This window comes from Pseudophryne corroboree, chromosome 8 (assembly GCF_028390025.1).
Source record: "Pseudophryne corroboree isolate aPseCor3 chromosome 8, aPseCor3.hap2, whole genome shotgun sequence".
Classification (NCBI taxonomy): domain Eukaryota; kingdom Metazoa; phylum Chordata; class Amphibia; order Anura; family Myobatrachidae; genus Pseudophryne; species Pseudophryne corroboree.
In genome coordinates this window covers 441,974,562-441,995,704 of record NC_086451.1, presented here as the reverse complement: position 1 = coordinate 441,995,704, position 21,143 = coordinate 441,974,562, and the positions used below count along the sequence as shown (strand labels likewise).

Sequence of the window (21,143 nt, the reverse complement as noted above, 5' to 3'; positions counted from 1 at the left end):
TCTGGATTCCGACGTCTGTTCTGACTGCTGCGATCCTGCCCGGACCCCCTTGGAAAACGTGTGAGAAAGGAAGAACGCAAGACACACACTACAGCCTGTGATGCTCCTGCAGGGTTTCTTTTACACCAAGTGCAATTAGATTAAAGTGTAAAAACAGCCTCCAGAACAGTTTAGAGAATTTACAGTTTGGATGACAGAATCTTTGGTCTGTAGAGAGAACATCTGCTGCCTAGGGCGGTGATTCAGATCTGATCGCTGGGCTGCTAATTTTGGTGTCCTGCGTTCAGATTGTCGCCGCCCCCCTGGGGGAGTGTAAATTCTCGCGTACAAGTGTGCGATCCCATGTGTACGCCGAGCTGCAATAATCCACTGTGTGCAGTCTCTGCGCAGCCCAGGACTTACTCGTACAGTGCCATCAGAAGAGGCTGATCAGCACCGGAGCGGACGTCAGACAACCTCCCTGAAATCGCTTGGACACGCCTGCATTTTTCTGGATATTCCCGGAAAACTGTCAAAGTTACCTTGCGAACCCCCGTGCAATCGGATTTTTCGCACCATCCTGTCGCTGACCAGCGATGCCCATTGTTGTCTGAAGCGCGTGTGCATATGCATGCGCAGTTATGACCTGATCGCCCGCTGTGCGAAAACGCACAGCAGCGATCCGGTCTGAATCACCCCCTAAGATCCCTCACATGCGTGAAGATGGATGATAGAACAGGATTCTTCAGGAGCATTACATACCTCCCTACATGACCCATTCCAGGAGGGACACAATGTTCTGTTCCTGGACTTCCCTACTAATTTATGATTGCCATCACCTGTGTTGAACTAGTTAAGTATAACAAAGGTTATTCACCACAGGTGACTGCAATTCTGAAATAAGAGGGAAGTCCTGGAACAGAACATTGTGTTCCTCCTGGAATGGGTCATGTTGGGAAGTATGATTCAAACCGGCCTCTTTATTAGTATGGTAATGGTTAGTTCCATGATTCCGTCTCTACAGTGTAACCTGTTTCCTACCACTAGATGGCGCTAGTGCAGAGGCCAGATTGTATAACTGTGAGTCACAACTTTCGGGACAATGACAGTGAGAGATCAGCCAGTCTCTGTACGCAGAGAGGAGGGGTTAGAACGGATAGAATTGTGTAACAGCAGTGTGTGATTGGTCAGTGCAGATAACTGGGAGTGGCCGCCACAGAATCAGTAACTACGGTTGATTCGCTGCTGCTCTCACACTTCCTCGCTGGAGTTTGCTGAGCACGGTGGATGCTTTGTGGTTTCTCAGCCGGGTCAGGCTCCCAGACTGACTAAGGAGCGAAAGCCCCTGGGAAGCGAATGAAGAAACACCTCCTACTACACTTCACGTACAGGGGACTTGTCAGAAAAGGGAAAAAGAGCAAGAGGCGAAAATGGCCAATTTCATCATCCGATCAGCTGCGCCCGGCGACTGTAAGGACATCCTACGACTCATAAAGGTGACTGCAGTCTGGACCTAGGGGTCTATTTACTAAGCCTTGGATGGAGATAAAGTACCAGCCAATCGGCTCCTGACATTTTTCAAACACAGCCTGTGACATGGCAGTTGGGAGCTGATTGCCTGGTACTCTACCCCTTAGCTCCTCTCATGTTACATCTGGCCGGCTCAGTATTCTATATTACACAATGTGCACTTGTCCTCCCAGCAGTGCAGAGGAAGTGGTAGGTGACACTTGTTTCTGACAGGCTGTCCCTCCTCTAGTGCTGCCCCCTCCTTTCCCCGGAGTCCCTAATCACCCTCTCCTTGCTGGACAGGACTGAAGCTGCTCTCCCATCTCTGCTGACCCCTAGGAGGATTTGGGAAGAATGAGTGATCTGTCCTACAGCCAGTAATCTGGTTTGGTCATTGTGCAATCACTTTACAATTCCTGAACTGGAACAAAAAAAAACATGACTGTTACATTTTGGCTACAAATTATTATATTTTTTATTTTTTTAGGAATTGGCAAAATACGAAGATATGGAAAATCAAGTAGTGCTAACTGAGACAGGTATGTTCAGTCTATGGTGCTCATTCCACGTTGTTCGCTCGCTAGCAGTTTTTAGCAGCCGTGCAAACGCTATGCCGCCGCCCACTGGGAGTGTATTTTAGCTTAGCAGAAGTGCGAACGAATGGATCAGAGAGCGGCTACAAAAATATTTTTGTGCAGTTTCAGAGGAGCTTCAGACCTACTCAGCGCTTGCGATCACTTCAGACTATTCAGTTCCTGTTTTGACGTCACAAACACGCCCTGCGTTCACCCAGCCACGCCTGCGTTTTTCCGAACACTCCGTGAAAACGGTCAGTTTACACCCAGAAACGCCCTCTTCCTGTCAATCAGTCTGCGGCCAGCAGTGCGACTGAAAAGCTTCGCTAGACCTTGTGTGAAACGACATCGTTCGTTGTAATAGTACGTCGCGCGTGCGCATTGCGCCACATATGCATGCGCAGAAGTGACTTTTTTTGCCTGATAGGCAGCGCAGCGAACGAAAGCAGCTAGCGATCAACTCGGAATGACCCCCAGTGTCTAGTAACTTCGCTTTCCTAGAGTCCGTATTTTTTTGTTGCTTTGACACCTGTTTTCTAGACTGCGGGGGTAATTCAGACCTGATCGCTAGGCAGGGCCGTTTCTAGACAATTTGGCTCCCAGTGCGAGATTTAAAAATGCGCCCCCCCCCCCCCCATATAGCCGTAAAAAGAAAAAGCATGCGCGCGCCTAAGGCGCGCGCGCTCCCGACAAGGGTGTGTAGCCTGATTAAAATGGGTGTGGTCTCATTAAAGTGCGCGCAGCCTCGTCTGATATCACACCCACCACAGGGGAAAAAAAATAAAAATAAAAAAAGTCCCCTTTTTACACATTACAGCAGGCAAGTGTCCCCATATTACACAGCGCGACAGGCAGGTGTCCCCATTTTACACAGCGCGGCAGGCAGGTGTCCCCATTTTACAAAGTGCGGTAGGCAGGTATCCCCATTTTACACAGTACGGTAGGCAGGTATCCCCATTTTACACAGTACGGTAGGCAGGTATCCCCATTTTACACAGTACGGCAGGCAGGTATCCCCATTTTACACAGTGCGGCAGGCAGATATCACCATTTTACACAGTGCGGCAGGCAGGTGCCCCCATTTTACACAGTGCGGCAGGCAGGTGCCCCCATTTTACACAGTGCGGCAGGCAGGTGTCCCCATTTTACACAGTCCGGCAGGCAGGTGTTCCCATTTTACACAGTGCGGCAGGCAGGTGTTCCCATTTTACACAGTGCGGCAGGCAGGTGTCCCCATTTTACACAGTGCGGCAGGCAACCCCATAGGCAGGTGTCCCCATTTTATACAGTGCGGCAGGCAACCCCATAGGCAGGTGTCCCCATTTTATACAGTGCGGCAGGCAACCCCATAGGCTGGTGTCCCCATTTTAAACAGTGCGGCAGGCAACCCCATAGGCAGGTGTCCCCATTTTATACAGTGCGGCAGGCATCCCCATAGGCAGGTGTCCCCATTTTATACAGTGCGGCAGGCAACCCCATAGGCTGGTGTCCCCATTTTAAACAGTGCGGCAGGCAACCCCATATGCAGGTGTCCCCATTTTATACAGTGCGGCAGGTAACCCCATAGGCAGGTGTCCCCATTTTATACAGTGCAGCAGGCAACCCCATATGCAGGTGTCCCCATTTTATACAGTGCGGCAGGCAACCCCATATGCAGGTGTCCCCATTTTATACAGTGCAGCAGGCAACCCCATATGCAGGTGTCCCCATTTTATACAGTGCGGCAGGCAGGTATCCCCATAGGCAGGTGTCCCCATTTTACACAGTGCGGCAGGCAGGTTTCAAGTGGGGGGGGAAGGAAGAGGGAGAAAGAGAGAGAGGATACTTACATCTTCCCGCTCTTCGGTCCCGCCGCCTCACGTCCATCGCGCCGGCCGCCTCCTCCTTCCATGCGTATCTCCTTATCTCCTCTCCCCGAGCGCTCCTGCTTGGGGGGCGGAGTTTCGCGGAATGACGCGTTTGCGTCGTGACGTCACGACGCAAACGCGTCATTCCGCGAAACTCCGCCCCCCGAGCAGGAGCGCTCGGGGAGAGGAGATAAGGAGTCAAAGTGCCGCGGCGGGCGCCCCGTGCGGTTGCACGGCTCGCCCGCCGCTAGAAACGGCACTGTCGCAAGGCTGCGTTTTCGCACAGCGAGCGATCAGGTCCAAACTGCGCATGTGTATGCGTTTGTGCGACGGATCCGTTTGCACGGGCGATCACAAGGAGATTGACAGGAAGAAGGCGTTTGTGGGTGTGAACTGACCGTTTTCAGGGAGTGTCTGTAAAAACGCAGGCGTGTCCATGCGTTTGCTGGGAGGGATCCTGACGTTGATTCCGGGCCCGGCCAGGCTGATGTGATTGCAGCGGCTGAGTAAGTCCTGGGCTGCGCAGACACTGCACAAAATCAGTTTGTGCAGCTCTGCTACACATGCGATCGCACACTTGCACTGCTGAAATACACTCCCCTGTAGGCGGCGACTATCTGTTCGCAGCAGTGCAAAAATCGCTTACTAGCGATCAGGTCTGAATTAGGCCCTGTATTTGGTTGCTTTAGACAGAAATCCTGTGTTTTACAGTTGCCAAGCTGAGACTCTGCTGTTTGCCAAGCAGGGGTGGGGGGAGGGTTACCTACGGAGAGCCATGTTAACGAGTGGTCAATATGTCTTTCTCCCCTGTGCAGATCTCTTAGAAGATGGCTTTGGGGAACATCCGTTCTACCGTTGTCTTGTTGCGGAAGTGCCGAAGGAGAACAAGACTGTTGATGGTAATGTGTTTGTTAAATTTCACCTCTTTAATCTTCTCTTCCATTAGCTAAGCCTTGTGGCTTTTCTTGTATTGGAGCCTCTTTGTAAGTAGATGCAATATTTGTTAAATCGTGTTCTCTTTAATTTGTCCCCAATCTTTAGGTTACAGTCTCTAGCTCCGCCGTGTACACGGATGGCCCTTCCGTGTACATGGGTGGGCGGGGAGGTAACTGAAAGCTCCGTTACACAATAACACAGATGAGCATGAAACCAGGTAAGGCCACCAGGGACAACCATTTCAGCTTAAGCTACAAACACGGTAGATCAGAAACCCCATGCAGCTGATGGGAGAAGGACTGGAGTGCAGAACGCTTTGCTGGAAATGAGGCTTTTTCATTGGAGTTACAGATCATTCTCCACCATTTGTCTGTTCTCAAGAGCAGCCTGTTCCCACTTCATGTAAAGCTGATGCAGGGGGGCAGCGGTGTCCTGCGAAACTGCCCCATCATACGCCATTTAAATCTTTTTGGAAAAACTTTGTAACACTATTGGGGGTCATTCCGAGTTGATCGCTAGCTGCATTTGTTCGCAGCGCAGCGATCAGGCTAAAAAACGGCACTTCTGCGCACACACGTCATACGGGCACAACGAACGATGTAGTTTCACACAGGGTCTAGCGAAGCTTTTCAGTCGCACTGGTGACCGCAGAGTGATGGTGACCGCAGAGTGATTGACATGAAGTGGGCGTTTCTGGGTGTCAACTGACCGTTTTCAGGGAGTGTTCGGAAAAACGCAGGCGTGCCAGGAAAAACCCAGGCGTGGCTGAGCGAACGCAGGGCGTGTTTGTGACGTCAAAACAGGACCTGAATAGTCTGAAGTGATCGCAAGCGCTGAGTAGGTCTGGAGCTACTCTGAAACTGCACAAAAAAACTTTGTAGCCACTCTGCGATCCTTTCGTTCGCACTTCTGCTAAGATAAAATACACTCCCAGTGGGCGCGGCATAGCATTTGCACGGCTGCTAAAAACTGCTAGCGAGCGATCAACTCGTAATGACCACCCATTGTCCTAACATATTCATTTTCTTTTTATGTTTAAGTTGGATTTTTTTATTTTTTATTTTTTTTTATTTTAAAGCCTGCATTAAAACTTGACATCACTGTTCTGAACTGCGGTGTGAAAGGAATGAACTCCTTGACCTGTGTTATATGAATTTATGACTCCAGTTTGTTACTGCACTGAGGGCCGGATTCTTCTGAGTTAAGAATGAAGCAAGAAAATGCAAATAACGTTCCAGCTTAGATAAACAATGTTGCACTGCAGGTGGGGTGGACAGGGGTGCCGACAGTTGTGCCAGGCCCAGGTAAATGGAGGGGGGATAGCCAATGCAGGGAGGTGTGGCCAGCCCCCCTCCTTAGTAAATTTGAAAAAAAAAAAGTAGGATTTTGTGGCCACAAACGCCGTCCAAGGGGACTGATGTGCCCCACCTGCTGCCAGCGAGCAAGGTTGCCCCCCCTCCCCCTGCATATCACGCAGGGAGAGAGAGGAATGACTGCCTCTGCATCTACCTCACTCTCCAGCACAGCACACAATCAGCGGGTGTATTCTGGGCTGGGGAGAGAGGCTGCTGCAGAGGCAATCACTCCTCTGTCCCCGCACCCAAGTGCTGTGCAGGCGCGGTCTTCAACGGGGAAGGGGGTGGTTGTGGGGGTGTAGTATGGTATGCCGGCAGTCGGGCTCCCGGCGACCAGCATACCGGCGCCGGGAGCCCGACCGCCGGCTTACCGTCAGTGTGGCGAGCGCAAATGAGCCCCTTGCGGGCTCGCTGCGTTCGCCACTCTGCGGGCACGGTGGCGCGCTACGCCGCCACGCTATTTTATTCTCCCTCCAGGGGGGTCGTGGACCCCCACGAGGCAGAATAAGTGTCGGTATGCCGGCAGTCGGGATTCCGGCGCCGGTATACTGTGCGCCGGGATCCCGACAGCCGGCATACTGAAGACCACCCGGTTGTGGGACTCGGGCTCCCCGGGCCACTCCAACAGCCTGGGCTGTATAGAGTACCCGCTCCCCCCCTCTCGGCAGTCGGCACCACTGGGGGTGGATTTAAAATATGCAAAGATTTACATTTTAAAGGCCCATGTCCAAATTAACTCTAAATTGCAGTGTAAAACCTAAAGCCATCCAGCATTTGTGGGCTGCATGCAAAAGCAGCCAGTATTTACCCTGCATGCAAAAATTGTATGTATTTGTACGAGGGTTGACCATTGATGGTTACAAACAATCGATGGTTAAATATAACTTTTGCAATCGATGGCGTAGAACCAATGGTTCTCCGTCAGTGGTACAAAACCCTCTGGGTTTCTAGATGAGCGGGTTCGGTTTCTTTGAATCCGAACCCGCACGAACTTCACTTTTTTTTCCACGGGTCCGAGCGACTCGGATCTTCCCGCCTTGCTCGGTTAACCCGAGCGCGCCCGAACGTCATCATGACGCTGTCGGATTCTCGCGAGGCTCGGATTCTATCGCGAGACTCGGATTCTATATAAGGAGCCGCGCGTCGCCGCCATTTTCACTCGTGCATTGAGATTGATAGGGAGAGGACGTGTCTGGCGTCCTCTCCATTAGAATAGAGATAGATAGATTAGATAGAGAGAGATTGTGCAGAGTCGCAGACAGAGTTAGTTTACCACAGTCAGTGACCAGTGCAGTTGCTAGTTAACTTTTATTTAATATAATATATCCGTTCACTTCTCTCTGCTATATCCGTTCTCTGCCTGAAAAAAAAACCGATACACAGCACAGTCAGTCACACAGTGTGACTCAGTCTGTGTGCACTCAGCTCAGCCCAGTGTGCTGCACAGTCATCAATGTATAAATTAAAAGCTTATAATTAATTGTGGGGGAGACTGGGGAGCACTGCAGGTTGTTAGCAGGAGCCAGGAGTACAATTATATTAATTAACAGTGCACACTTTTGCTGCAGGAGTGGTGACCAGTGCCTGACCACCAGTATAGTATTGTTGTATACTACTAATATCTCTTTAAATATCAACCAGTCTATATTAGCAGCAGACACAGTACAGTGCGGTAGTTCACGGCTGTGGCTACCTCTGTGTCGGCACACGGCAGGCAGTCCGTCCGACCAGAATTGTATTATTTATTATTATATACCTACCACCTAACCGTGGTTTTTTTTTCATTCTTTATACCGTCATAGTGTCATCCTAATTGTTACGAGTATACTACTATCTCTTTATCAACCAGTGTACAGTGCGGTAGTTCACGGCTGTGGCTACCTCTGTGTCGGCACACGGCAGGCAGTCCGTCCGACCAGAATTGTATTATTTATTATTATATACCTACCACCTAACCGTGGTTTTTTTTTCATTCTTTATACCGTCATAGTGTCATCCTAATTGTTACGAGTATACTACTATCTCTTTATCAACCAGTGTACAGTGCGGTAGTTCACGGCTGTGGCTACCTCTGTGTCGGCAGTCGGCAGGCAGTCCGTCCATCCATAATTGTATTATTATTATAATATATACCACCTAACCGTGTTTTTTTTTTCATTCTTTATACCGTCGTCATAGTGTCATACTAGTTGTTACGAGTATACTACTATCTCTTTATCAACCAGTGTACAGTGCGGTAGTTCACGGCTGTGGCTACCTCTGTGTCGGCAGTCGGCAGGCAGTCCGTCCATCCATAATTGTATTATTATTATAATATATACCACCTAACCGTGGTTTTTTTTGCATTCTTTATACCGTCGTCATAGTGTCATACTAGTTGTTACGAGTATACTACTATCTCTTTATCAACCAGTGTACAGTGCGGTAGTTCACGGCTGTGGCTACCTCTGTGTCGGCAGTCGGCAGGCAGTCCGTCCATCCATAATTGTATTATTATTATAATATATACCACCTAACCGTGGTTTTTTTTCCATTCTTTATACCGTCGTCATAGTGTCATACTAGTTGTTACGAGTATACTACTATCTCTTTATCAACCAGTGTACAGTGCGGTAGTTCACGGCTGTGGCTACCTCTGTGTCGGCAGTCGGCAGGCAGTCCGTCCATCCATAATTGTATTATTATTATAATATATACCACCTAACCGTGGTTTTTTTATACCACCTAACCGTGGCAGTCCGTCCATAATTGTATACTAGTAAACTATCCAATCCATCCATCTCCATTGTTTACCTGAGGTGCCTTTTAGTTCTGCCTATAAAATATGGAGAACAAAAAAGTTGAGGTTCCAAAATTAGGGAAAGATCAAGATCCACTTCCACCTCGTGCTGAAGCTGCTGCCACTAGTCATGGCCGAGACGATGAAATGCCAGCAACGTCGTCTGCCAAGGCCGATGCCCAATGTCATAGTACAGAGCATGTCAAATCCAAAACACCAAATATCAGAAAAAAAAGGACTCCAAAACCTAAAATAAAATTGTCGGAGGAGAAGCGTAAACTTGCCAATATGCCATTTACCACACGGAGTGGCAAGGAACGGCTGAGGCCCTGGCCTATGTTCATGGCTAGTGGTTCAGCTTCACATGAGGATGGAAGCACTCAGCCTCTCGCTAGAAAACTGAAAAGACTCAAGCTGGCAAAAGCACCGCAAAGAACTGTGCGTTCTTTGAAATCCCAAATCCACAAGGAGAGTCCAATTGTGTCGTTTGCGATGCCTGACCTTCCCAACACTGGACGTGAAGAGCATGCGCCTTCCACTATTTGCATGCCCCCTGCAAGTGCTGGAAGGAGCACCCGCAGTCCAGTTCCTGATAGTCAGATTGAAGATGTCAGTGTTGAAGTACACCAGGATGAGGAGGATATGGGTGTTGCTGGCGCTGGGGAGGAAATTGACCAGGAGGATTCTGATGGTGAGGTGGTTTGTTTAAGTCAGGCACCCGGGGAGACACCTGTTGTCCGTGGGAGGAATATGGCCGTTGACATGCCAGGTGAAAATACCAAAAAAATCAGCTCTTCGGTGTGGAGGTATTTCACCAGAAATGCGGACAACAGGTGTCAAGCCGTGTGTTCCCTTTGTCAAGCTGTAATAAGTAGGGGTAAGGACGTTAACCACCTCGGAACATCCTCCCTTATACGTCACCTGCAGCGCATTCATAATAAGTCAGTGACAAGTTCAAAAACTTTGGGTGACAGCGGAAGCAGTCCACTGACCAGTAAATCCCTTCCTCTTGTAACCAAGCTCACGCAAACCACCCCACCAACTCCCTCAGTGTCAATTTCCTCCTTCCCCAGGAATGCCAATAGTCCTGCAGGCCATGTCACTGGCAAGTCTGACGAGTCCTTTCCTGCCTGGGATTCCTCCGATGCATCCTTGCGTGTAACGCCTACTGCTGCTGGCGCTGCTGTTGTTGCCGCTGGGAGTCGATGGTCATCCCAGAGGGGAAGTCGTAAGCCCACTTGTACTGCTTCCAGTAAGCAATTGACTGTTCAACAGTCCTTTGCGAGGAAGATGAAATATCACAGCAGTCATCCTACTGCAAAGCGGATAACTGAGTCCTTGACAACTATGTTGGTGTTAGACGTGCGTCCGGTATCCGCCGTTAGTTCACAGGGAACTAGACAATTTATTGAGGCAGTGTGCCCCCGTTACCAAATACCATCTAGGTTCCACTTCTCTAGGCAGGCGATACCGAGAATGTACACGGACGTCAGAAAAAGACTCACCAGTGTCCTAAAAAATGCAGTTGTACCCAATGTCCACTTAACCACGGACATGTGGACAAGTGGAGCAGGGCAGGGTCAGGACTATATGACTGTGACAGCCCACTGGGTAGATGTATGGACTCCCGCCGCAAGAACAGCAGCGGCGGCACCAGTAGCAGCATCTCGCAAACGCCAACTCTTTCCTAGGCAGGCTACGCTTTGTATCACCGCTTTCCAGAATACGCACACAGCTGAAAACCTCTTACGGCAACTGAGGAAGATCATCGCGGAATGGCTTACCCCAATTGGACTCTCCTGTGGATTTGTGGCATCGGACAACGCCAGCAATATTGTGTGTGCATTAAATATGGGCAAATTCCAGCACGTCCCATGTTTTGCACATACCTTGAATTTGGTGGTGCAGAATTTTTTAAAAAACGACAGGGGCGTGCAAGAGATGCTGTCGGTGGCCAGAAAAATTGCGGGACACTTTCGGCGTACAGGCACCACGTACAGAAGACTGGAGCACCACCAAAAACTACTGAACCTGCCCTGCCATCATCTGAAGCAAGAAGTGGTAACGAGGTGGAATTCAACCCTCTATATGCTTCAGAGGTTGGAGGAGCAGCAAAAGGCCATTCAAGCCTATACAATTGAGCACGATATAGGAGATGGAATGCACCTGTCTCAAGTGCAGTGGAGAATGATTTCAACGTTGTGCAAGGTTCTGATGCCCTTTGAACTTGCCACACGTGAAGTCAGTTCAGACACTGCCAGCCTGAGTCAGGTCATTCCCCTCATCAGGCTTTTGCAGAAGAAGCTGGAGGCATTGAAGAAGGAGCTAACACGGAGCGATTCCGCTAGGCATGTGGGACTTGTGGATGCAGCCCTTAATTCGCTTAACAAGGATTCACGGGTGGTCAATCTGTTGAAATCAGAGCACTACATTTTGGCCACCGTGCTCGATCCTAGATTTAAAGCCTACCTTGGATCTCTCTTTCCGGCAGACACAGGTCTGCTGGGGTTGAAAGACCTGCTGGTGACAAAATTGTCAAGTCAAGCGGAACGCGACCTGTCAACATCTCCTCCTTCACATTCTCCCGCAACTGGGGGTGCGAGGAAAAGGCTCAGAATTCCGAGCCCACCCGCTGGCGGTGATGCAGGGCAGTCTGGAGCGACTGCTGATGCTGACATCTGGTCCGGACTGAAGGACCTGACAACGATTACGGACATGTCGTCTACTGTCACTGCATATGATTCTCTCAACATTGATAGAATGGTGGAGGATTATATGAGTGACCGCATCCAAGTAGGCACGTCACACAGTCCGTACTTATACTGGCAGGAAAAAGAGGCAATTTGGAGGCCCTTGCACAAACTGGCTTTATTCTACCTAAGTTGCCCTCCCACAAGTGTGTACTCCGAAAGAGTGTTTAGTGCCGCCGCTCACCTTGTCAGCAATCGGCGTACGAGGTTACATCCAGAAAATGTGGAGAAGATGATGTTCATTAAAATGAATTATAATCAATTCCTCCGCGGAGACATTGACCAGCAGCAATTGCCTCCACAAAGTACACAGGGAGCTGAGATGGTGGATTCCAGTGGGGACGAATTGATAATCTGTGAGGAGGGGGATGTACACGGTGATATATCGGAGGGTGAAGATGAGGTGGACATCTTGCCTCTGTAGAGCCAGTTTGTGCAAGGAGAGATTAATTGCTTCTTTTTTGGGGGGGGTCCAAACCAACCCGTCATATCAGTCACAGTCGTGTGGCAGACCCTGTCACTGAAATGATGGGTTGGTTAAAGTGTGCATGTCCTGTTTTGTTTATACAACATAAGGGTGGGTGGGAGGGCCCAAGGATAATTCCATCTTGCACCTCTTTTTTCTTTTCTTTTTCTTTGCATCATGTGCTGATTGGGGAGGGTTTTTTGGAAGGGACATCCTGCGTGACACTGCAGTGCCACTCCTAGATGGGCCCGGTGTTTGTGTCGGCCACTAGGGTCGCTAATCTTACTCACACAGCTACCTCATTGCGCCTCTTTTTTTCTTTGCGTCATGTGCTGTTTGGGGAGGGTTTTTTGGAAGGGACATCCTGCGTGACACTGCAGTGCCACTCCTAGATGTGCCCGGTGTTTGTGTCGGCCACTAGGGTCGCTAATCTTACTCACACAGTCAGCTACCTCATTGCGCCTCTTTTTTTCTTTGCGTCATGTGCTGTTTGGGGAGGGTTTTTTGGAAGGGCCATCCTGCGTGACACTGCAGTGCCACTCCTAGATGGGCCCGGTGTTTGTGTCGGCCACTAGGGTCGCTAATCTTACTCACACAGCTACCTCATTGCGCCTCTTTTTTTCTTTGCGTCATGTGCTGTTTGGGGAGGGTTTTTTGGAAGGGACATCCTGCGTGACACTGCAGTGCCACTCCTAGATGGGCCCGGTGTTTGTGTCGGCCACTAGGGTCGCTTATCTTACTCACACAGCGACCTCGGTGCAAATTTTAGGACTAAAAATAATATTGTGAGGTGTGATGTGTTCAGAATAGGCTGAAAATGAGTGTAAATTATGTTTTTTGAGGTTAATAATACTTTGGGATCAAAATTACCCCCAAATTCTATGATTTAAGCTGTTTTTTAGGGTTTTTTGAAAAAAACACCCGAATCCAAAACACACCCGAATCCGACAAAAATAATTCGGTGAGGTTTTGCCAAAACGCGTTCGAACCCAAAACACGGCCGCGGAACCGAACCCAAAACCAAAACACAAAACCCGAAAAATTTCAGGCGCTCATCTCTAGTTTCTACCCCTCTAGTCTGTGCTGGGATGACTGTCAGTGGGTGGAACAATCAATGGTCACTAGCAGTTTCCCCAATGATGATGAGCGTACCAAAGGCCATCCCTAATTTGCACCCCTTGCTTTGCTGCATGGCTTGGTACAGTAACTTCTTTATTCCCCAGAATCAGACCCAGAGTATCTGAATATTCTGCATTGTGTGGTGGCAGACTTTGAGCATATTAATATTTGCATGTATCAAATGGTCATAGTAACTGCTGCATTCTCAGTAACTCCAGGCTTTCTTTGCAGGATACACAATTGTTGGCTTTGCTATGTACTACTACACGTATGACCCGTGGATAGGAAAACTACTGTACCTCGAAGACTTCTTTGTGATGAATGAGTTCAGAGGTAATCATTGTATAGATGTATATACTTCTCTAAGCAGTGCAGTACAATACGCAGAGAATAAGTTCTTTTCTCTAACGTCCTAAGTGGATGCTGGGGACTCCGTAAGGACCATGGGGAATAGCGGCTCCGCAGGAGACTGGGCACAAAGTAAAAAGCTTTAGGACTACCTGGTGTGCACTGGCTCCTCCCCCTATGACTCTCCTCCAAGCCTCAGTTAAGATTTTGTGCCCGAACGAGAAGGGTGCAATCTAGGTGGCTCTCCTGAGCTGCTTAGAGAAAAAGTTTAAAGTAGGTTTTTTACTTTCAGTGAGACCTGCTGGCAACAGGCTCACTACATCGAGGGACTAAGGGGAGAAGAAGCGAACTCACCTGCGTGCAGAGTGGATTGGGCTTCTTAGGCTACTGGACATTAGCTCCAGAGGGACGATCACAGGCCCAGCCATGGATGGGTCCCGGAGCCACGCCGCCGTCCCCCTTACAGAGCCAGAAGACTGAAGAGTCCGGAAAATCGGCGGCAGAAGACGTCCTGTCTTCATTAAGGTAGCGCACAGCACCGCAGCTGTGCGCCATTGCTCTCAGCACACTTCACACTCCGGTCACTGAGGGTGCAGGGCGCTGGGGGGGGGCGCCCTGAGACGCAATAGAAATACCTTTTATTGGCTAAAAATACATCACATATAGCTCCTGGGCTATATGGATGTATTTAACCCCTGCCTAAATTACAATAAAAAAGCGGGAGAAAGGCCGCCGAAAAGGGGGCGGAGCCTATCTCCTCAGCACATTGGCGCCATTTTTTCCTCACAGCTCCGTTGGAGGAAGGCTCCCTGACTCTCCCCTGCAGTCCTGCACTACAGAAACAGGGTAAAACAAGAGAGGGGGGGCATAAAATTGGCATATAAAGATATACAGCAGCTATATTAGGGAAAAACACTTATATAAGGTTATCCCTGTATATATATATATAGCGCTCTGGTGTGTGCTGGCAAACTCTCCCTCTGTCTCCCCAAAGGGCTAGTGGGGTCCTGTCCTCTATCAGAGCATTCCCTGTGTGTGTGCGGTGTGTCGGTACGTTGTGTCGACATGTATGAGGAGGAAAATGGTGTGGAGGCGGAGCAATTGCCTGTGTTAGTGATGTCACCCTCTAGGGAGTCGACACCTGACTGGATTATCTTATGGAAAGAATTACGTGATAGTGTCAGCACTTTACAAAAGTCTGTTGACGACATGAGACAGCCGGATAATCAGTTAATACAGGCGTCTCAAACACCGTCAGGGGCTCTAAAGCGCCCGTTACATCAGGTCGATACAGACACGGACACTGACTCCAGTGTCGACGGTGAAGAAACAAACGTATTTTCCAGTAGGGCTACACGTTACATGATCACGGCAATGAAGGAGGTTTTGAACATTTCTGATACTACAAGTACCACAAAAAAGGGTATTATGTGGGGTGTGAAAAAACTACCCGTAGTTTTTCCTGAATCAGATGAATTAAATGAGGTGTGTGATGAAGCGTGGGTTTCCCCCGATAAAAAACTGCTAATTTCTAAAAAATTATTGGCATTATACCCTTTCCCGCCAGAGGTTAGGGCGCGCTGGGAAACACCCCCTAGGGTGGATAAGGCGCTCACACGCTTATCAAAACAAGTGGCGTTACTGTCTCCTGATACGGCCGCCCTCAAGGAACCAGCTGATAGGAAGCTGGAAAATGTCCTAAAAAGTATATATACACACATACTGGTATTATACTGCGACCAGCAATCGCCTCAGCCTGGATGTGCAGTGCTGGGGTGGCTTGGTCGGATTCCCTGACTGAAAATATTGATACCCTGGACAGGGACAATATATTATTGACTATAGAGCGTTTAAAAGATGCGTTTCTATATATGCGAGATGCACAGAGGGATATTTGCACTCTGGCATCAAGAGTAAGTGCGATGTCCATTTCTGCCAGAAGAGGATTATGGACGCGACAGTGGTCAGGGGATGCGGATTCCAAACGGCATATGGAAGTATTGCCGTATAAAGGGGAGGAGTTATTTGGGGTCGGTCTATCGGACTTGGTGACCACGGCAACGGCCGGGAAATCCACCTTTCTACCCCAAGTCACCTCGCAGAAAAAGATACCGTCTTTTCAGGCTCAGTCCTTTCGTCCCCATAAGGGCAAGCGGGCAAAAGGCCACTCATATCTGCCCTGGGGCAGAGGAAGGGGAAAAAGACTGCAGCAGACAGCCTCTTCCCACGAACAGAAGCCCTCCCCCGCTTCTGCCAAGTCCTCAGCATGACGCTGGGGCCTTACAAGCGGACTCAGGCACGGTGGGGGCCCGTCTCAAGATTTTCAGCGCGCAGTGGGCTCACTCGCAAGTGGACCCCTGGATCCTGCAGGTAGTATCTCAGGGGTACAAATTGGAATTCGAGACGTCTCCCCCTCACCGGTTCCTGAAGTCTGCTTTACCAAGTCTCCCCCCGACAGGGAGGCGATATTGGAAGCCATTCACAAGCTGTATTCCCAGCAGGTGATAATCAAGGTACCCCTCCTACAACAGGGAAAGGGGTATTATTCCACGCTGTTTGTGGTACCGAAGCCGGACGGCTCGGTGAGACCCATTTTAAATCTGAAATCCTTGAACACTTACATAAGAAGGTTCAAGTTCAAGATGGAGTCACTCAGAGCAGTGATAGCGAACCTGGAAGAAGGGGACTATATGGTGTCTCTGGACATCAAGGATGCTTACCTCCATGTCCCAATTTGCCCTTCTCACCAAGGGTACCTCAGGTTTGTGGTACAGAACTGTCATTATCAGTTTCAGACGCTGCCGTTTGGATTGTCCACGGCACCCCGGGTCTTTACCAAGGTAATGGACGAAATGATGATTCTTCTTCGAAGAAAAGGCGTCTTAATTATCCCTTACTTGGACGATCTCCGTCCAGAGAACAGTTAGAGGTCGGAGTAGCACTATCTCAAATAGTACTACGACAGCACGGTTGGATTCTAAATATTCCAAAATCGCAGCTGATTCCGACGACACGTCTGCTGTTCCTAGGGATGATTCTGGACACAGTACAGAAAAAGGTGTTTCTCCCGGAGGAGAAAGCCAGGGAGTTATCCGACCTAGTCAGGAACCTCCTAAGACCAGGCCAGGTGTCAGTGCATCAATGCACAAAGGTCCTGGGAAAGATGGTGGCTTCTTACGAAGCGATTCCATTCGGCAGATTCCACGCAAGAACTTTTCAGTGGGATCTGCTGGACAAATGGTCCGGATCGCATCTTCAAATGCATCAGCGGATAACCCTGTCTCCAAGGACAAGGGTGTCTCTCCTGTGGTGGTTACAGAGTGCTCATCTCCTAGAGGGCCGCAGATTCGGCATTCAGGATTGGGTCCTGGTGACCACGGATGCCAGCCTGAGAGGCTGGGGTGCAGTCACACAGGGAAAAAATTTCCAGGGCTTGTGGTCAAGCATGGAAACGTCACTTCACATAAATATCCTGGAACTAAGGGCCATTTACAATGCCCTAAGTCAGGCAAGGCCTCTGCTTCAGGGTCAGTCGGTGTTGATCTAGTCGGACAACATCACGGCAGTCACCCACGTAAACAGACAGGGCGGCACAAGAAGCAGGAGGGCAATGACGGAAGTTGCAAGGATTCTTCGCTGGGCGGAAAATCATGTGATAGCACTGTCAGCAGTGTTCATTCCGGGAGTGGACAACTGGGAAGCAGACTTCCTCAGCAGACACGATCTCCACCCGGGGGAGTGGGGACTTCACCCAGAAGTCTTCCACATGATTGTGAACCGTTGGGAAAAACCAAAAGGTGGACATGATGGCGTCCCGCCTCAACAAAAAACTGGACAGATATTGCGCCAGGTCAAGGGACCCTCAGGCAATAGCTGTGGACGCTCTGGTAACACCGTGGGTGTACCGATCAGTGTATGTGTTCCCTCCTCTGCCTCTCATACCCAAGGTATTGAGAATCATAAGAAGGAGAGGAGTAAAGACTATACTCGTGGCTCCGGATTGGCCAAGAAGGACTTGGTACCCGGAACTTCAAGAGCTGCTCACGGAAGACCCGTGGCCTCTACCTCTAAGAAAGGACCTGCTCCAGCAGGGACCATGTCTGTTTCAAGACTTACCGCGGCTGCGTTTGACGGCATGGCGGTTGAACGCCGGATCCTGAAGGAAAAAGGCATTCCGGATGAAGTCATCCCTACCCTGATCAAAGCCAGGAAGGATGTAACTGTGCAACATTATCACCGTATTTGGCGTAAATATGTTGCGTGGTGTGAGGCCAGGAAGGCCCCTACAGAGGAATTTCAACTGGGTCGTTTCCTGCATTTCCTGCAGGCAGGACTGTCTATGGGCCTAAAATTAGGGTCCATTAAGGTTCAAATTTCGGCCCTGTCAATATTCTTCCAAAAAGAACTAGCTTCAGTTCTTGAAGTTCAGACGTTTGTCAAGGGGGTACTGCATATACAGCCTCCTTTTGTGCCTCCAGTGGCACCTTGGGATCTCAATGTAGTTTTGGGATTCCTAAAATCACATTGGTTTGAACCACTCACCACTGTGGACTTAAAATATCTCACATGGAAAGTGGTAATGATGTTAGCCCTGGCTTCAGCCAGGCGTGTATCAGAATTGGCGGCTTTATCCTATAAAAGCCCTTACCTAATTTTTCATACGGATAGGGCAGAATTGAGGACTCGGCCTCAATTTCTTCCTAAGGTGGTTTCAGCATTTCACTTAAACCAGCCTATTGTGGTGCCTGCGGCTACTAGGGACTTGGAGGATTCCAAGTTGCTAGACGTAGTCAGGGCCCTGAAAATATATGTTTCCAGGACGGCTGGAGTCAGAAAATCTGACTCGCTGTTTATCCTGTATGCACCCAACAAGCTGGGTGCTCCTGCTTCTAAGCAGACGATTGCTCGTTGGATTTGTAGTACAATTCAGCTTGCACATTCTGTGGCAGGCCTGCCACAGCCAAAATCTGTAAAAGCCCATTCCACACGGAAAGTGGGCTCATCTTGGGCGGCTGCCCGAGGGGTCTCGGCTTTACAACTTTGCCGAGCAGCTACTTGGTCAGGGGCAAACACGTTTGCTAAATTCTACAAATTTGATACCCTGGCTGAGGAGGACCTGGAGTTCTCTCATTCGGTGCTGCAGAGTCATCCGCACTCTCCCGCCCGTTTGGGAGCTTTGGTATAATCCCCATGGTCCTTACGGAGTCTCCAGCATCCACTTAGGACGTTAGAGAAAATAAGAATTTACTTACCGATAATTCTATTTCTCATAGTCCGTAGTGGATGCTGGGCGCCCATCCCAAGTGCGGATTGTCTGCAATACTTGTACATAGTTATTGTTACAAAAATCGGGTTATTATTGTTGTGAGCCATCTTTTCAGAGGCTCCTTTGTTATCATGCTGTTAACTGGGTTCAGATCACAAGTTGTACGGTGTGATTGGTGTGGCTGGTATGAGTCTTACCCGGGATTCAAAATCCTTCCTTATTGTGTACGCTCGTCCGGGCACAGTATCCTAACTGAGGCTTGGAGGAGAGTCATAGGGGGAGGAGCCAGTGCACACCAGGTAGTCCTAAAGCTTTTTACTTTGTGCCCAGTCTCCTGCGGAGCCGCTATTCCCCATGGTCCTTACGGAGTCCCCAGCATCCACTACGGACTATGAGAAATAGAATTATCGGTAAGTAAATTCTTATTTTTTTTTCTCATTCCCTCTCCCTTAGGGTCTGGTATTGGGTCAGAAATATTCAAGCACCTGAGCCAAGTGAGTGTTTTCTGTTTGGGTTTCTGTAATTAAGAAAACCACAAAACATCAGCAACTTTGATGTTTTTGGGTGAGATTCAAATGTTTCCCGCCGGCAGCCACTAGATGCGTCTGCATTTCAGCTCTCACCCCCGGGAGGTGAGGAGCAGAAATGTGCAAAAAGTGACCCGTTTGGGCGCCCAAACGCCACTTTTTGTGATCACGCCCAGCACTTTAATCGGGTTTAGCTGCTTTACGTGGCTAAAGATGACCTCTATGGGCTCGAACAGTGTGAAAAAGAAAACTATTGAATTGTGCCCCGTGATCTCCCGTCACAGTAGAGTGCAGCACCATCATCCCAACATCGGCAAATGTGTATGCCCTTACCGATGTCGGGTCCCGTCGCGGATGACATTGCATTGTTTGCGATGTCGTCCTAGTGTGTACGCACCATTAGGAATATACTATTTTATAAGCACGTGCCTAGGTGGTTAACACATCTGCGGACACTTGTATTTGTTTCCCAATCTCTTCTGATCATTCAGACAGCCTGTTATAGCACTGCATGTCCAGTTCCCTGGCTTGGCAAGGTAACACAGCCCTGGCCCTGTTATCTCCCTCCTGGTACAAGACTGTATCCGCTCACAGTAGCTGTGTGTGGATGGGGGGCATTCAATGTTTCCCTTATTAGGGTCCCAGTACTGGCATGATGGTATTTGAACTAATCAAGCAAACATTCCACTGTTCCACCTAAAACTTATGGCAGTGGCCAAGTGTCCTGAAAGCTATTTTTACTTTTACTGTATATCTTGACCGGTCTTTGCTGTTTGCGTCTAGATCGCTGTGAAGTGTCGCTGCAGCAGCATGCACTTCCTGGTGGCAGAATGGAACGAACCATCCATTAGATTCTACAAGAGACGTGGGGCATCCGATCTCTCCACTGAGGAAGGGTGGCGCCTCTTTAAAATTGACAAAGAGTACTTGTGTAAGATGGCAAATGAGGAGTAATAACAAGAGCCTCGGAGAGAAGATTTTTGCTTAATAAATTTGTTTTTGTTGCTTGCTTATTCTTCAGTCTTTGCACGGTGACTAATTCCAAAGCTTTCATACCAGCGACATTGTAGCATAAACTGATTCGTCACCCATCCACTTTCTCCAGCGATGTCTTTCTCTTCGGTCGGAGACTTTTCCAGAGCTCTATAAACGTGAGATCCTCAGTTGTGTGTGTATATATGTAACTTCATTCTTGTAAGTCATTGGATCGTGTACAATGTACACACTGGTATTTGGAGGTTTTGTATCATTAACCTGTTTTTACAAATTAAAGAGCAGCACTTGTTCTGTGTGCAGAGTGTGGTCTTTTGTTTACAGCACAAGGAAATTATAGGGTTACGTGTTCTAGAGCTTCATTTGCCGCATTTCCCATTTTAGTGAAAATTCTAAACAAAAGTAAAGTGTGTATATGGGAAGAGTATTATTCTCTGGCTAATTCTTACTATTTCAAGGTTTTAATGTTCACTTATTGAACTGGGGGAACTGGAGAGGAGACTCACCATTACCAGATCCACAGAAAGAGATAAAGTACTAAGCAATCAGTTCCTAACTCACTGTTCAAAAGGGGTAATTCAGACCTGGTCGCACGCAGGCTATTTTTTTTGCACTGCTGCGACCAGGTAGTCGCCGCCTACAGGGGGAGGGGGTTAGGGCTGTGCAGGGCTGCGATAGTCTTACTCACCCGCTG

At 49.0% G+C, this 21,143-nt stretch overlaps 1 protein-coding gene across 1 annotated transcript; it reads left to right on the top strand.

Annotated features, from left to right (window-relative positions):
* Positions 1–1,170: 1,170 nt before the first annotated feature.
* On the top strand, positions 1,171–20,747 carry LOC134949503 (diamine acetyltransferase 1-like). Its single transcript, XM_063938117.1, has 6 exons — positions 1,171–1,475; positions 1,976–2,027; positions 4,726–4,809; positions 13,547–13,648; positions 19,383–19,423; positions 20,240–20,747. Exons 1-6 carry the CDS (start codon positions 1,410–1,412, stop codon positions 20,408–20,410), a joined length of 516 nt encoding a protein of 171 aa, XP_063794187.1. The 5' UTR covers positions 1,171–1,409; the 3' UTR covers positions 20,411–20,747.
* The last annotated feature ends 396 nt before the right edge of the window (positions 20,748–21,143 follow it).

Coding starts and splice junctions, on each gene's coding strand:
- LOC134949503 (XM_063938117.1), top strand. CDS start 1,410: ATGGCCAATTTCATCATCCGATCAGCTGCGCCCGGCGACTGTAAGGAC. Junction 1,476..1,975: donor ACATCCTACGACTCATAAAG/GTGACTGCAGTC, acceptor TTATTTTTTTAG/GAATTGGCAAAATACGAAGA. Junction 4,810..13,546: donor GGAGAACAAGACTGTTGATG/GTAATGTGTTTG, acceptor CTTTCTTTGCAG/GATACACAATTGTTGGCTTT.